We start from the raw sequence: 17,681 nt of genomic DNA, 5'->3' as shown, positions 1-17,681 counted from the left end.
TGAAAAAGAGATGAAAGTGATGAAGCTTGAACAAGAGAAGAGGGGTAGATGCTTTACTATTAACAAGTTTTTGTTTTTGTATTTCTTTGGTGTTGTTCTTTGGTGTTGTTATTTGGTTTATTGGGTGTTTTTGAACAAGCATTACCAATGTCGATTGCCATAGTAGGATTACATGTTTGTATGTTGAAGGATGTTTAAGTGATTGTTATTCACTTTATGTATGTAAGTTGAAGAAGTTTCTTGTCATGGATGTTCAATTAAAAAGTTGTCTTCATTCAACTTGAGAAGAAACACCATAGATAAAGATAAAGTCCATAGATATAGATTTCATTGATAATTCATAAACTTTACATAATAGGGAGAAACCTAATCTATTTCGATAACTTACCTCTTGATATTAACAAAGAAGGTTACTTTCTCATTATGTTCACAACCATTAAAGCATAAGATGTGTCCCTCCCTTAGAAGGTTTGCATCAATGAAATCCTTTCACCCTTGGCAGAGGCGGGTATATGCGCCAACCTTATACATCATATTGTATTCACGTTGCTCGTAGAAAACAACAGCTTGTGTAGTTGTGTTTGGAAGAAAATCTTGTATGTTAGAAGGTAGGATCTGCACAAAATACATGAGACATTATGAATAATTAAACACATCAATTGAAATAAGTTTGCAAAATAACACTTACAAAGTCATCGTTGTCAACGTATGATTTGGTTAGTTTCTTCTCGAAGTAAATCACGTCATCTTCACCTAGAGGCATTTTGCTATGAAATTCGTTGTTTGAATGAGAAAGAATGGTGTAGGGATGAGTTGAAATGGATAGCTTAATAGGCTATTTATAGGCTGATGATATTGAAAGGTTACAATTCTCATTAGCCTTCCCAACTACCAGTCAATGTACATGAATTCAATTAGGTTGAATTGAATCGTCCAATGCAGACTGACTAAATTCATTTCAGTCAATGTACCTGAATTCAAGCATCCACAGAAATCTGCCCACATTTATATGTACACACACTACATAGTACACACCCTGCACAGTTAACTTTAGTGCTCAATGTACACACTGCCCAAATCACAGTACCACAGCTAACAGAGCACAAACAATGGACACAAACAAGTATGATTAATAAGTCATTCTAACACTTAATTAAGCAGAAAACATTAAGTCATTGCAACTGCTAATTCAAGTCTTCTAAACTACCGAATTCATACAAAGTGTTTAATATCCAAAAACAACTTAATTCTATCATCTAAATAATGGCCATCACTTCTATGGCCTATTTCCTTTGCTGCTAGTGGCCTTGTTGAGTTTGTTCCTTCTAATCTCATCAAGTATGCTTCTTGAGTAGCATGGTTTGCTTTTGTACCTCATCCCTTGCCGTGGCTTGTGACCAAGGTCTCCTGTGACTTCAGCAGATCTTATAGGCTGACTTGCTTGATGTTTACCACCAAAATTCAACACTCTACTAGTAGGCATGCCATGCTGCAATAAACAAATTTGAAAATTAGTCACTTCACAAATTCACATACCAATGCTATTGTAAAGAAAATATTAAACTTACATTCAGGGATGTATAACCACTTTCAGCAACAAAGACTCTCATACCAACTATTTTAGATCTTTTATTTGGGTAAGAAGGGGGACCCTCAGAATCAACTCTTTTGACAACAGCAGGGGCAAGACTAGCAACAACCTCTGTTACCTTTCTTGGCCTTCCTCTAGGATTTGGAGTAGCAATTGCAGCTTGGCCTTCCTCTAGGCTTTGGAGTAGCAACTGCAGGTTCTTTTCTTGGCTTTCCCTTTGGTCTTGGAGGAGCACTAGGCACATTAGGATCTTTTCTTGGCCTACCCCTTGGTCTTGGCGGAGTTTCAGGTACCACATGTGCTTTTCTTGGTCTCCCCCTTGTCCTTGGGATATTGTTTAAAGCAGCAGTTGTTTGAGAAGCATCATTGGTTTGAGAAGCAGCAAAGGTTTGAGAGACATCATTAGTTTGAGAGGCATCATTGTTTTGAGAAGCATCAAATGTTTGAGAAGCAGTACTGGCTTGAGAAGCAGCAAAAGCAGCCCATGTTCCACTCTACAAGTAAAATGCAAAGTCATAAAAATTCAATAGTGCAATGCAAAGTTAAGAAAATTGTAGGAAGGACATACCCTATGACAACCTCTTTTATTGTGGTTTTTACCTCCACATTGGCTGCAAGTCATCAGCATGCCTGTTCTTGGCATTTTTCCCGATTTTTTTGTTTCACTGGCCTCTTTCCTTCTTGCTTTTGAGGGCCTACCTGGCATTTTTTTGATGATTGGTGGTGCAATAGCAGGATTAGCAGACCTAGGCCACATTGCCATATTTGTCATTGGTTGAATGTAGTGACAATAGGTTTTGAACCAGTTCTTCTTGCTATAGTATTCATGGACATAGTCAATAGGTTCATACTTCTTGTACAACATGGCATGTGGACATGGTATTCCTTTGAGCTGCCATGACCTACAACTGTATTTCTCATTGACAATATCAACAGTGTGCTGATATGGACCATCAAGAATCTCAAACCCATGCTCACCATTAAACACAATATTACAGTTTATTGACTTCCCCATGTTTTCTTCTAATGTCCTTAATGCCATTGGAGATATTCTTGTGACCCAAGTGTTTGCGAAAGACCTCATCACACTTATCCTAGTCATTACCTTCATCCTAATCTCTTCTAGCATGGTTATGATGGTCTTGTGTCTTGCAGGCAAGATCCAAGCATTAAAGCTCTCAGTCATATTATTCCAAGCATTAAAGCTCTCAGCCATATTATTGTCAATGATGTCACACTTAGTTTCAGTATTAAAGAATACCTTACAAAAAGTGTGTTCCTAATAGTAGAGTAAATCCTCAACAATCTTCTCACCACCAAGCAGCTCTAATTTGTCCAAATTTCTCCTCAAATCTGCCTCAAATGTGCTTCTAGCACATCTCCAAAAAATCAGCCTCCTTTCAAGGCCTCCCAATCTTTTGACCAGTTTGCAAGGATATGTCTAGCATATTGCCTCTGCCCCACTTCTGGTAGGAGCTCTTTTATAGTGGCAAGACGCCCTTGAAAAAAGAACAGTTTAGTACCTTCTGCATATAAAATCAGCAAAGTGTAACAACATAAACAATATAAAATTAACAGTTTAGTACCTTCTGCATATCTGAAATGACTATGTGACCAGTTCCATCCCCTAAGTTCAAGTCTTCAATCAATATTTTCATAAACCAAGTCCATGTGGTTTTGTTCTCATATTCCACAACAGCCCAAGCAATTGGCAACATCTGGTTGTTGCCATCTTTAGCCACAACAACTAGCAGTTGACCTTTGCTACAACCCTTTAAGAAACAACCATCTAACCCAATGCAGCTTCTACAACCACTCAAAACTGACCTTTTCAAGGCATCAAAACAAATGTAGAAACCTAAGAAGCAAGGCCTACCATCTTCAGCAAATTCTGTAGTAGACACTTTCACCACACAAGTACTTCCTGGATTTGTTTTCAATACTTCATCTCTGTAATCAAGTATTCTTCCAAACTCTTTTTCTTGATCACCCATGATCTCTAGTAGAACCTTAGATCTAGCTCTCCTAACAGTGGACCTGCCAACATGTACACCAAGTTCCTTTCTAATTGCCTCTTGGAGTTTGCAAATTCTTATGTTTAGTTGTTCAGTAATTCTATCTTTGTAGTGGCTGGCTGGGTACTTAGAATTGCACATATAGTTCCTTGTGGTCTGAACACATCTATGTTTAGGATAGTATGTTTTGATTTGAAAATTCTTGGTTGAATTGTCCAGTTTAGTATAAATTAACCAAGGACAACCATCCCTACATGTGACCCTCGCCCTTGAAGGCTCATTGACAAACTTATCTAACTGAATATGCTTCTGAAGTGAATATCTAGTCACAACATCTCTAAACTCATTAACACTCTGAAAAATCATACCAAGCTGTCATACTACCTTATTACATGTAGGGTCAAACCTTATGTATTTACTTTCCCTTCTAGGTTTCAAGGTTACCCCCTCCTCAACATCATCCTCATCAGATGTACAACTAGATGCATCAGAACTAAAGTAAAAGGGTTCAACACCACCTACCCTTCCTTCCAAATCTCTTTTATTAGGTTCTGTTTCATCAAATCCTATGTCTTGTTCAACTTCACCTAAAGGTGCATCATTAAGGTTAGGTTTCCCATTTTTCTCTCTTCTTGTCCTTCTCTTATAAGCCCTCATTTCAGCTCTAAATGTTCTAACTTCCTCATGTACATCAGATCCATCATCACCATCTGGACCATCAAATACTGCCACATGGTATGATTCTACATCAGAATCTGTTGATTGAGAGTCAACATGGTCACTACTTACTTGCTTTGCATTTTCACCATCTGCAGGTTCAGTTTGTTTTGGGTGAATTTTCAGCAGCTTATATTTGTGGGGTTGAAGAATTAGTGGGAAATTGAGAGGGTGAAGTAGTAGTTGCTGCAGTTTCAAGTGGTGTATTTTCAGTGGCTGGGTTTTCATTAGGGTTGCTTTGAGAAACATTTGGTTCACATTGGATACCCTCACCAACTTTATTAAAAGTATCACTTTTTGTTTGGTTGTTGGGAACAGTATATTCCAAAGGCAATGGGGGCACATCTGGTTCATCTACCATGTGGCAGACATAAATCTCGACAATGTACCCATCTTTCAAACTTAGGGAAATGTCAAAAATATCTTTGTCAGTAAGTATATCTACAAGAATGTCACTATTAGGGGACTTCACCTTAAAACCACAACTTGGACTATATCCTAAATCCTTTATGTAGTCTCTAAGCTCAAAATATGACAACCTATCAACATCAACATCTAAGAATTTTGTACAATTACCACCCTCATATCTTGGCACACCACTGCTTAAATCAAATACCCCACCATAAAACCATCTCAACGTAACATAAATAAAATCAGCCATACCTGAAAGTTACAAAGCAACAATACTTAATAAAACCCTTAAATTACAAAGCAACAGAACTTCTCACCAACAAGCAACATCAAAGGGAAACATATGATTTTTAACAAAATCAGCAGCAAAAGTTACTCGTTCATTTACCTCATTCTACTAAAAAAACCCTAGATTAACAAACACCCGATTCAAAACCCTAGAATGCAAGCAAATTATTAAATGTGTCAAAACCCTAACAAGCAAACTATATCAGTAGAGAAATACACTACAAAATACACAAAACGAAAAAATCTAAACCTGCAAAATCACGAATGATAGCCTTCTTCAGCAAAACAAACTTCACCAAATTTGAGAATGCAAAAACGACCCTAGAAATCACTAAGTATTACGCGAATTAATGTATGTGGTGGAAGATCGGTTGAAAATTATCAAGGTAAACAGTGCAAATGCTGTGAAAATCGATGAGAGAGAGAGAGGGGGGAGTGGAAATGAATTTTGTTTATGTTTAAGGGGGTGAAATGAAAAGGGAGTTAAAAAATAATGCTGATTTGGAAATTTAAAAGGCGCGTGTACAACACGTAAGTTAAAAAATTGAGGGTCACTAAAAATCAGCACTAAAAGGTCACTAAAATACTGAAAAATTAAGACTGGGGGGTAATAGGTCGCCCGCAAAGGTTGGGTGCGTCATAATTAATCCGAGTATACGTTGGGGGTATTTATGTATTTTCCCATTATTATGGAATGGAAATCTTTCATGGTGGACGCATGTTGTATAATCCTAGTAAAATATTTCATACACGTGACAAATATCAATTTGTAATCAGCTTTTGGAACCAGTTTTTGTTATCACTAGTAGGATTGCACCACCTTAAAGCCAAAAGATAATATAGCACTGCAACTTTATTAACTACTCCCTCCATTCCAAAGTACATGCTCTCCGGTCCCAATTTAAATGTCTTAATTTGACTTGATACTGAATTTAAGAAATAAAGAAAGACTTTTGAATCTTATGGTCTTTTTTTTAAATCTTGTGATCCTAAACTTGTTAGAACTTATTAAATATAGAAAGAGACACTCTTTTTGAGACAGACTAAAAGGGAAAGTAAGACATTTAAATTAGGCGGAAAGAGTATCATATTTCATCTTTTGCAAGTCAAATTATATGAACTTTGACCAATATTTTAAGATATATTTTTCATCATATTGATATGAGAGAAACTAAAACTTATAATACTTTCCGTATAGTTTTTAAATATTTAAATTGTAATTTAAAATATTGAATTAATCTAATTTAATTTAGCTCAAAAAATTAGTCAAATTGACTCTCAAGAAGTATTGAACAGGTTTTTTATTGATTTATAAAGTTATATTTCTCGAAAATTTCTGGTTGCTTGATCAATAAAAATATTGAGTTGTGGACGCATATAATTATGCTAAACTAACAGCACAAAATACTTTATCCAAATAAAACTAGGGAGTTTATGAAACAATAGTGAAAGCCATATGTTTTTTTTTGTTTCCCACCTGGTGTTCAGTATTCGCGTTGGAGTCCAATTATATCCGGATTCGCTCCACGTAGGGCTTCATTTGAGGGAAAGCTCTCCTACCAAGAATTTTTCCATTTTTAGGACTTGAACCCGAGATCTCGTGAAGGAGCCCTATCCGCTGCACCACTGGTGAGGGTATATGTGAATGTTTTATCACAAAAACATCCTAATCCAACGGTCCATATTCAAAGTTCTCATGATCCCCAAACAGTGGCGGTGGTTGCCTTTAACAGCTACTTGTAACTGTTTTTTTAATCCGTATCTCTCAAACCTTCTTCAGTTCTATCAAAAAATAAAGCTTTATAGTCATTTGGGTCAGCACAAATAATGGCTTCAATTCAAAATTCAATGGTTTTTTCCCATTTAAGGTGAGTTTTCTTGAACACCCTTTTCTTCTTATTGCTTGAAAAATTCAAGATCACTGTAAATTTGGTTAATTTTGTCCATTTTATTTGACCCCATTTCTTTTTTACTATATTTAGTTCCAAGAATCTTGTAAAGTTTGTTTCTTTTTAGACTGTGTGTGGTGGATTTTAGGAACATCTTAGACCTAGTTATTATAAGTTTTTTTCTTTGTGAGTGAATTTGCTTGTCTTGGATAATGTGGTTGGTTATGTACAAAATTATGATTTAAAAAGTTGGGAATCTTTTTGGGGGTGAGATTACAAGATTAGCCAAAATACTCCCTCCGTCCCATTTTAACTGTCGAATTAGCTCTTTTCACGCCCGTTCAGAAAAAAAAAAATACAAGGTACAATTTGATAAGTTATCCTTATTTATTAGATGCTTTTTGAAAATTGAATAGTATTAAAACGTAATACTACTTATTTAATGTTAAGGGTATAGTTGAAAACAATTGTCAACTTTAGTATTGAATCCTTATTGCGGGATAATTCTTCTGAGCTAAAGCAACATTTAAAATGGGACGGGGGAATACATTTTTAGATGGTACTAATATATTCAGCTAATGAAACCAAGACAGATAAATTCTGTATGCTATTGAATAAAAGCTTTTTTATCCATAACTCTTCAAACCTTTTTCAATTCCTATCAAAAATTAAAGCTTTATACTCATTTGGGTCAGCACAAATAATGGCTTCAATTCAAAATTCAATGTTTTTTTTTCCCATTTAAGGTGAGCTTTCTTGAACACCCTTTTCTTCTTATTGCTCGAAAAATGCAGGATCACTGGAAATTTGGTTAATTTTGGCCATTTTCTTTGACCCCATTTCTTTTTGTACTGTATTTAGTTCCAAGAATCTTGTAAAGTTTGTTTCTTTTTAGGCTGTGTGTGGTGGATTTTAGGAACATCTAGACCTAAAATATGCTTGCTTTGGAAAATGCATTTATGTGGAAACTTATGATTAAAAATGTTGGAATCTTTTGGGGTGTGATTACAAGATTAGCAAAATACATTTTTAGATGGCACTAATATATTGAGCTAATGAAACCAAGACAGACAAATTCTGTATGCTATTGATTAAAATAAGAGGATAGGGTTTATTTGTTTATTGGAGGAGACAGGGTTTTGAATGTAATAAAGCAGCAAAACCACATTACAGAGAATTTACAGATATAGTGCTGTACTTATTCTCTGAGCTGTCACTGGTGCACATTATAAACGCTATTTTTATATTATTTTTGTTAATGTTATCAAAGGCGAGATTGTGCAGAAAAGAGTAAACGAAGAGTGTGTGTATATAAACTGCACTGAGCTGGGGGTGGGGGGAAGGGTTTGATTGCCTGTGATATATTCGTTCTGCTGCTTCATAGACTAACATGGAAAATTAGATTATGTTCTTTGTCTAAAAATAGTTTTTCTTTCCTTAGAGGTAACAAATATTTAAAGTACTAAAATTCGATTAACTTTTTGTACATTAAATAAAAATTACCAATGTAGCAGTGGCATTTCGGTTTGACTAGTCAATACCGTGATTAGATACTTTAAGAGTATGGAAAACAGAAGTACGGTTGTTTATTGATCTCAAGCTAAATACCTAGTACTGTTTTTACATTATAAATGCTCTACTGAAGAATGAGCGTACGACATATTGTGCCATCAACGATCAGCATCCGAGATACAACCGCAAAAGCTAAAAAAGGGTGTAACGAGTGGATATTTCATTTATTTTCCTCTACAGGATTTACTTGTCATACGAAAATTGAGTTATTGAGATTATGAAATAATTGGGCCTGCTATGTCACTGACACCTAGAAGTTCCCTCTCCAAGAGGCTTCTAAAGCAATCTGAGTATTTTTCTTCTTCCAATTTTTCGATAAAAAAATCCTTCCCGATACCTCCCAAGGAAAATCTCGAATTTGGATCCCAAATTGACGGGTTAGTGTGAGCTTATCCATGCGGTTATGCACTCTTTGAATAGGAATCCGTCGTAAATAAGTGATTTTATCTTCCAATGAACAGGAATTCCCTAAAGATTTGAAGTTTGGTGGAACTTTAAGACTATCTGCAATAGATGAAGTCGAGGATGCATTAGAATAATCTACTTGACTTGTATGAATGTGACGCACAGTATTGCAGTCCAGGATTGGACTTTGTTAGAAAGAGATTCATTTACTTGCATTTTGTTATTCCAAAGGTCAAGGTCTTGGTGAATCCATTGGGATTTGTCTTGTTTTCTAAACTTTCAATGTCTTGTTTTCTAAACTTTCAATGTCACACTCCAATTTAAGTTGCTTATGTCCCTTTTACGAGATAAAGAAGCCAGAAACCGGTCATGGACGGAGCTTCATTTCTATAGTGATTACTGATTAGAGTTGTAAATAACCTAGAGTAGAAAATCACAGATCTAGAGTAGTTTGATATCATTTTTATGCTCATCTCACTAGTTAGGTCCTTGTAATATATACTCCCTTCGTTTCAATTTATGTGAACCCATTTGACTGGGCACGGAGTTTAAGAAAGAGGAGAAGACTTTTAAACTTGTGTGTTAAATGAGTCACATATGGTTTGTGTGGCTATAAATCATTTCATAAAGGTAAATTGTTTCCAACTATAGAAAGAGGTCATTCTTTTTGGGACGGACTAATAAGGAAATAGGTTCACATAAATTGAAATAGAGGGAGTATCTTTTTCTGGAGTTACCGTAAGATCTACTCAGCTAGACTTGCCATGTAAAAAGATCTCGACACTTTTTTTGCAGTGTAAAAAAGTTTCGACACTTTTTCCAAGAATTAAGATGTTAAGGATAGATGTGCAATCCTCCAAGATTAAATACAATTTGAAATGGTCACACGGGAAGAAGGTGAAACAGTCACATGGAGGAAAAATGAGATGTCAACTTAGATGGTTTGGTCATGTCCTCTCTAGAGCTTCAAGTATGCCGGTTCATAGAGGTGACACCATGATGGCTGGACCTAAAGTTCCACGGAGGAAAGTTGTTTCAGGAAAGACCTACAATCTCTTGGAATCTATCATGACGATGGAAACAAAATATCTAAAAGGTCTAGTTGATTGGTTTAGACTTTTTCGGTACACTTACATTAGGTTTGCTGTTTGACAAGTCTTTCTAGTTTTCTTAGAGATTGTATGCCGTGTTGGGATAACTTTGAGATTTAGAGAACCTCTAATTTTAGAGAATGACTAATTTATCCTAAAAGACGAGGTATTGAGTATTGGAATGGAACAGGTCCAGATGGAGTGAAATGAATATAACAACCCATATAGCCAAGGCAAACTAGGTAGGTGTTGAGGTTTAGTTGTCAATTAAACATGATCTTGGAATTGGCGCTCCAAACACGATGTCGGGTTTTCAAAAAGTTTTAGCTCCAATGATTATTTTTGTTATATTTGTTTTCTGCGTTGCTTATATGGAAATTGTTGTTTTTACTTGAAAAGTGGATTAAAACCGTAGTTCCGTAATATGTTCTGGAATGTGTGGGCCTGACTAGTTGATTATGAGCATATCGCCATATTGGTATGGAATGAAGTGCACGAAAGGGTGTTACTTCCTAGAAGTTGAATATTTCAGGCCGTATAATCAGTCAAGCACTTTACTTCTCTTGCTTTCCATCTCGTCTTCTGATGTAAGGCTTCACAGATAATTGTGTTTCATGTTCTCTTTCTTATTAGATCCGACCATGGTCTGTATTTTGTCAAGGCAACTACAGCAAACCACAAAACAGATTTGTCCTCACTAAGTCTTGCTAGAAAGTTACCCTTCAGCTTCAAAAGTGGTAGCGGAATACTAAGGGCTAGACTAATATCAGGAGAAGACAATGTTTGGTCCTGTTTTAACAACCAAGGTGTAGAAAATGGTTCTTTTGTTAATCATGAAGCAGAACAAATTGGAAATCAGAATCAATCTGATGAAATAGATTTTGGAACACCTGCTGCAGAAATAACTCGAAACAGAAGTGGGTTTCTCTCTGGTGTTGATGAATTTGACTTGGATCAGACCGTTGCAGGATTCTCTTCTATTCCGGAGGCTATTGAAGACATTCGTCAGGGCAAGGTTAGTTTGCTCCTAAGATGTGGACTTCTTTGTTTTTTTTTTTTTTTTTGCTCGTTTTCTAAAGGGCTTTTTTTCCCATTTTTGGCGCTAGCCAACATATACAAAACATATACACTGAGTATATTTTATGTATGTATATAATATACATATTATGTGTATTATACTTAAATATACAAAACCTATAGATTTGTTGGCTATTTTGTAAATAAGATCAGCAAAAGGCATTGGACTGTACTTATCTCTTTTCTAAATGCTGCAATTGAGGTATAGAACTCTCTAATTCTCCGCCTCTATTAGAGGAGGACACTTCGAAACTTATACTTTCATCTCTTAGTAATTTGGAAAAAGACTTGCAGATGGTGATTGTTGTAGATGATGAAGACAGAGAAAATGAGGGTGATCTAATAATGGCAGCACAATTGGTGACACCTGAAGCAATGGCCTTCATTGTAAAATATGGAACTGGAATTGTGTGTGTAAGTATGAAAGGTGAAGATCTAGATAGGCTTCAACTTCCACTCATGGTGCCGCCAAAGGAAAATGAGGAGAAACTTAGTACTGCTTTCACTGTTTCTGTGGTATGTCCTGTTGTCCACTACTTTTGTTTTTTAATAGTTCCAGAAGCTACTATTCGGTCTGAGAAAAAAAAAAAGAGAAATTAAAAATAAAATAAGAGAAATTAATTTATGATGAGTTACTTTGGTTATCTTTACTATTTTTGCTGTCAGTACTTTCTTGTCTTCAATATTTTCATAGTTTTTTTTTTTTTTTTTTTTAACTCTTGCATTCTTTTCAAACCTGTTCTGGAAACCATTTTTCTTGAGCCGAGGTCTAACGGAAACAGCTTTTCTAACCCACAAAGGTAGGGGTAAGGTCTGCATACACCTCACTCTCCCTAGACCCCACTTGTGAGGTTTCACTGGGTATTTTGTTGTTGTCATTGTTGTTGTAATTTATTATGATTTATGATTGCCCTTGGGCTGGTTTGACTTGCTCCGTGTTCAAAAGTCAAAAGCATACACTATAGGGCATGTTGCTCTGATATTTGCTTAGTGTCCACGACTCATTTTTGTCTGACACCAATTAGTTGGATCTGATAGGATGCAAAATATGGTACCACAACAGGTGTATCCGCTCGTGATAGGGCAAAAACAGTTTTGGCCCTAGCATCTGGTGATTCAAAACCCGAGGATTTCAACCGACCTGGACACATTTTCCCACTCAAGTATAGAGAAGGAGGGGTCCTAAAAAGAGCTGGTCATACTGAAGCTTCTGTTGATCTTGCTGTATTGGCTGGATTGGAGCCTGTTGCTGTTCTTTGTGAAATTGTGGATGATGATGGTTCCATGGCCAGGTTGCCGAGGCTTCGACAATTTGCTCAGGCTGAGAACTTGAAGATTGTATCCATTGCCGATTTGATCAGGTAAATACTTTATAATGCAAACTAACATTAACAGCTTTCACAATTCTAACACTATTAGTCCTAGATAACATCCTTTTGACATGTCAAAGAAGAAATTGAAGAATTTTCGGAGATGTTGCTGGTACTTTCTATTTCAATCAATTATAAAGAAAATTGGGACTCAAGAGCTTGATAATGAGCACTTGCTGCTTGAAGTAACAAAATTTGAATGCAGGTCAAGTTAGAGAAATAGATGCATTTTAAAAAAGTTAATTCAACTGAGGTTGTACTCATGAAGGCTGAAAATGGTGTACAACCTAAAAACCTTACTTGTGGTTATTATTCTGGTTATTGACTTATCAACTTGACCAAAAAACCCCATCCCTCGGAGAATAAGTGGGGAAAAAAACCCTCCGTTGAGAAAGAATGACACGATTCACAGTACAAGGGTCAACCAGTCCAATTTTTAAAGTTAATTCTAAATACTTTCTATTTCAATCAATCATGATTTTGCAGAATCAAATAAAACACGTCTTTCAAATGTCAGGATTGCCTTAGTCTCATTGCATGATTCTGAATCGTTGACTTATCTTATCAATTGACAATATTCATTCTGCATAGACATCAACATGAGAAATGAGAAACAGAGTCAAAAGGAAAATATGATGATGGGCAAATCGAATAAGCTTGTAAGTTATGCCTAAAGTGGTCAAGTCTAAACTTTTCCAATTTACTGAAGTGTACTAGTAACTGCAGTCTCAAAATAGCTAGACTGACCACTAGTTCATGAATATCTAGTTTCAGAGAGTACTTTGTAAAGCCAATTGCTTTTTATTTCTTTCCCGATTAGTCTAGCGTCAAATGAGAAGAAGTGACTTCCATATTCTATAACAGGTATAGAAGGAAAAGAGAGAAACTGGTGGATTTAGCAGCTGCTGCACCAATACCAACAATGTGGGGACCTTTTAAAGCCTACTGTTTTAAGTCTGTCTTGGATGGAATTGAGCATATTGCCATGGTCAAAGTAAGCAAAATTGTGATTAGAGGGCTGAATAAATAGCTCCTTTCATATTCTACGTGGCTTTAATAGTCTGTTTGGCCAAGCTTCTCCAAGATCAAAAGTACTTGCTTTTTCTTCCGAAGAAGGTGTTTTTTTTGGCCTAAGCTGAGGAGTTTGGCCAATCTTTTAGAGAAGAAAAAGTGTGTCAAAGTAGCTTTTCCTGTAAAGTACTTTTGAGAAAATACACTTGGAATAACTTTTTTTAAGCCTGACGAACACTAATTGTTGCTCAAAAGTGTTTTTTGCCAAACACAAAGTGCTTCTCATCAAAAGTACTTTTGTGAAAAGCACTTTTGTAAAAAGCTCTTTTCAAAATAAAATGATTTTAGAAGCTTGGCCTAACAGGGTATGTCTCTCTTTAGATGATCTTGTAGTTCTACCAGCCCAACACTAGCAACATTACCAGACCTTAATCACAACTTCTCTGTAATTCCAGTGCCAGCTCTATTTATTGACTAATCTGGAAAATAAAATGGTAATACTGTGAATACAAGATTTATTTGAATAGGGAGTATTCTTCTGATTATTCTTGACAATCATGACAAGGTTCAATTTCAATAGGGTGATATCGGGGATGGGAAAGATGTACTTGTCAGAGTGCACTCGGAATGTCTCACTGGTGACATATTTGGGTCAGCCCGGTGTGACTGTGGTAAGCAGTTGGCACTTGCAATGAAGCAAATTGAGCAAGCTGAAAGGGGTGTTTTAGTATATCTCCGCGGACATGAAGGCAGGGGAATAGGTTTGGGACATAAACTTCGTGCTTACATCCTGCAAGATGACGGGCGCGACACGGTTGAAGCTAATGAAGAGCTGGGATTACCTGTTGATTCACGGGAGTATGGCATTGGTGCACAGGTATTCACTGCAAAGAAAGTTATCATTTCGTTGATTATAAAACTAACTTTTAGTAACATCTATCGGTCCTACTTGTCTTGAGTAGTGTGTCAATTGGGCGGGTTGGGATGATCTTGGACGCAGAGGTGGATCTAGGATTTAAACTCTAGGGGTTTAACCTTTTAAATTTTTTAGCATTGAACCATTATATTTCTAAAGTTATGGGTTCATATCCACTATTTTTTGTAATTTTTGTAAATTTTTACACATAAATTTATATCCCGCATTGAAAGTTTGGGGTTCAATTGAACCCCTATTTATAGTGCTACATCCACCTCTGCTTGGACGGGTCACAATGGGTAAAATGACCCGCCTAAAAGTTACTTGGGCTGGGTCAAGATGGGTTAAAATCTGGGTCATAGCCCAGTCCGCCCAATTCTTACCAAGTTTAATTCTTTTTGTTTCCTTATGAATTGTTCAATTACCAAATAAGTTATTTTTTTCCTTTTGCTAAGGCTATATATAACATATAAAACAAAAAAAATGTTTATTTTAAAAATATTTAATGTTTATTTTAAAAGTATTTTGACAAAGTTACTCATAAGTCAATTTGGGCTAACAATCAGCCTAGTTTTAAATGGACTGAATCGGACAGATCAAATGGGCTAAAGTTAAACAAATGGGTAAATATCTCAAAAGGTCATTGAACTTTGAGAAATTATGTAGTAAAGTTATTAAACTTTGCTACATACACTTAACTTTGGCTTATTATTTCATAAAATCACTCAACTACATATGTCATAAAAAAAAATTGACATGACAATATTAATCAATTATTTTATATCATGTAGACGTGGGCCACACAATAAAATAAAATAAATCCATTTTTTATTCTATTTTGAATTGAAGTATTCTATTTTCCTACAAAGACTGCCTCAAAGCTAATCCAGATTTTGTTGCAATTTCTACCAATAACTTTTCAGTTATTGATTTTAGAGTGATGTAAATCATTGACGACAAAAGACACACACCATGCGGAAATGTTTCAATTTAACAGGGAATTGGTTGGTTTTTTCATTTTTGGTTGTATCATAGTACTGTTGCTTCGAAGTTAGATGATCGACCCAAATAAACGTGAACTCGTATTTCTTAACTCCAATAACCTAATAAGAATATTTGTCTTTTAATCAATTTATAAAATTAATTTTTGTGTGTGTGTATATATACACACACAGATTAAATACTTTATTTCTTATCTAAAAGAAAACTACAAAAAGTATTTCATAAGTTCTTACAACCGCACGAAATGCTGGTAAATTCACTTGTTGTACAAGTATTTGAGAACTGAGATGATTATAGTTTCCTTAATCAGTATTATTAGAAAAATGTTATTAATTTTTGATACTTTTAACATTAGAACATTTATTTTCTCTTTCTGGAGTTGAAAATTTTTAACCTCTTTAATTGTACAACTAGTGAACATTTATTCTAAGTAATTATTTTGATCCAACCTAATTTTAAGGACACAGTCAGAAGAAGGTATAGATAAGGGAAAATGGGTTTTGGATGAAGGGTTGGTGAGTGGGTGTGGGTAAAAAGATATGAATTTATTTTATTTTATTGTGGGGCCCACGTCTACGTGACATAAAATAATTAATTAATATTATCATGTCAGATTTTATTGATGACATATGTAATTGAGTGATTTTATGAGATAATAAGCCAAAGTTAAGTGATTTTATTGATATATAGCAAAGTTCAATGGCTTTACTACATAATTTCTCAAAGTTCAATAACCTTTTGAGATATTCACCCTTAAACAAATGGGCTGGTCAAACTTCGGCCAATTTTGACATCTCTAATCTTTCGGTTTCTTAAACAAGGTTGCATCATATATTTACTGAGAGTGAGAGGAGATATGTCATTGCTGTTATAGCCCTTTATATTTCTGCAGTAAATTGTCGATTTGATCCCTGAGCTATTAGTTTGTAAAATATTTCGTTCCTTCAACTTTAAATCATTGTCATAGCATTCCCGAAGCTGCATAATTTTTCGGCTAGTAGTGAAAAAATTGTGATTTTCTTGAGGTACATATTAATAGCAACATCCCCTATCCTTCACGCGTTTTTTTTTTCCGTTTTCTTTTTATGTTTTTCTGTTAAACATTAACCTGTTGATTTCAGATACTACGGGATCTGGGTGTTCGTACAATGAAACTGATGACAAACAACCCTGCGAAGTATGTCGGGCTCAAAGGATATGGTCTGGCAATTTCGGGTAGAGTTCCACTGTTGGCTCCTATAACTACAGAAAATAAAAGATACTTAGAGACCAAACGCGTGAAACTGGGGCACATATATGGTTCCAACGATGCCAATGGCCACATTAATGGTTCTGAAATTGGTAGAACGAGCCACGATGAATTATCCAACAATGCTGACTGATTTGGGGTTCAATTCCATGACTTGCATTTCTGGTAGTTTGTTAAACAAACATCGTTTTTAGCTTTGTTGGTTTATGTACTTTTTGATCTTGTGAAAGAGTTAAAGAGGAAAGGTGATTACAAAAGCTTTTAAGTAACTTTTGTGTCATAGATGTAGTTGATTTCATTAGTTTGGGACAGAGATGTAGTTGATTAACTTAAATCACAGATAAAGAATTATAAAGTTGGACTGGTTTTGCATTCATTTTAAAAGAGAGATCTAATTGAACAGCAGAGGATGATTAGTGGTTCTAACAAGCTTAATTTGTTTGAAAACACTTGGATCTTCCAGAAAAGTTAAAAAGAGTTATCCTTCTTATCCACCTTTGTTTTTTGGTAAATTGACTAAGCGAAGTTCTTATATTTTTCATAATCCACAAGGATTAAATCTGGCATTAGAGGAAACTTCATTTTCATTAGTGCGTTCTCTCAAATTATCAGATTTTCTTCGTGCTCTATGGGCTTCATTCGTCAAATAATCAGCACATTGGTTCGCCTTCTTCTAGATATGCTTGATCGTGGTTCACATTGGTTCGCCTTCTTTTAGATATGCTTGATCATGGTTTATTGGTTCCAACAGATACTTACAATCTTCAATTATAGCCCAAAGCGGGTGATATTGTATATACTCCTCTTGAATAAGCTGGACAACAAGTAAACAGTCCGTTTACACCTTCAGTTCATTGTAGTCCATTTCTTTTGCTAATGTAAATCCTTGTTTGACGTTCCCTAGTTCGAGAGTGTTAAGAATTGAAATATTTTATTAGAGATAAATATAGTTTAGAGAAATTTCTTATGATTAAGGTTGTTATTTTATCCTTAAAAACATGCAAATTTTTTAAAAGATGAATAATATGAACAGTCGTAAGTAACTTTTACCTATATATCAGATATTTGTGCAACAAA

At 35.3% G+C, this 17,681-nt stretch overlaps 1 protein-coding gene across 2 annotated transcripts; it reads left to right on the top strand.

Annotated features, from left to right (window-relative positions):
• The first annotated feature begins 6,724 nt into the window (after window positions 1-6,724).
• On the top strand, window positions 6,725-16,980 carry LOC132614056 (bifunctional riboflavin biosynthesis protein RIBA 1, chloroplastic-like). 2 transcript variants are annotated; one of them, XM_060328415.1, is made up of 8 exons: window positions 6,725-6,890; window positions 10,613-10,785; window positions 10,879-10,994; window positions 11,351-11,572; window positions 12,095-12,417; window positions 13,291-13,420; window positions 14,018-14,314; window positions 16,477-16,980. In XM_060328415.1, exons 1-8 carry the CDS (start codon window positions 6,850-6,852, stop codon window positions 16,735-16,737), a joined length of 1,563 nt encoding a protein of 520 aa, XP_060184398.1. In that variant the 5' UTR covers window positions 6,725-6,849; the 3' UTR covers window positions 16,738-16,980. The 2 variants fall into 2 exon arrangements, with proteins under 2 accessions (XP_060184398.1, XP_060184397.1); XM_060328414.1 differs by having other exon boundaries at window positions 6,726-6,890; window positions 10,613-10,994.
• The last annotated feature ends 701 nt before the right edge of the window (window positions 16,981-17,681 follow it).

Source organism: Lycium barbarum, chromosome 10 (assembly GCF_019175385.1).
Source record: "Lycium barbarum isolate Lr01 chromosome 10, ASM1917538v2, whole genome shotgun sequence".
NCBI classification, from domain to species: domain Eukaryota; kingdom Viridiplantae; phylum Streptophyta; class Magnoliopsida; order Solanales; family Solanaceae; genus Lycium; species Lycium barbarum.
This window is presented reverse-complemented; position numbering and strand designations above follow the sequence as displayed.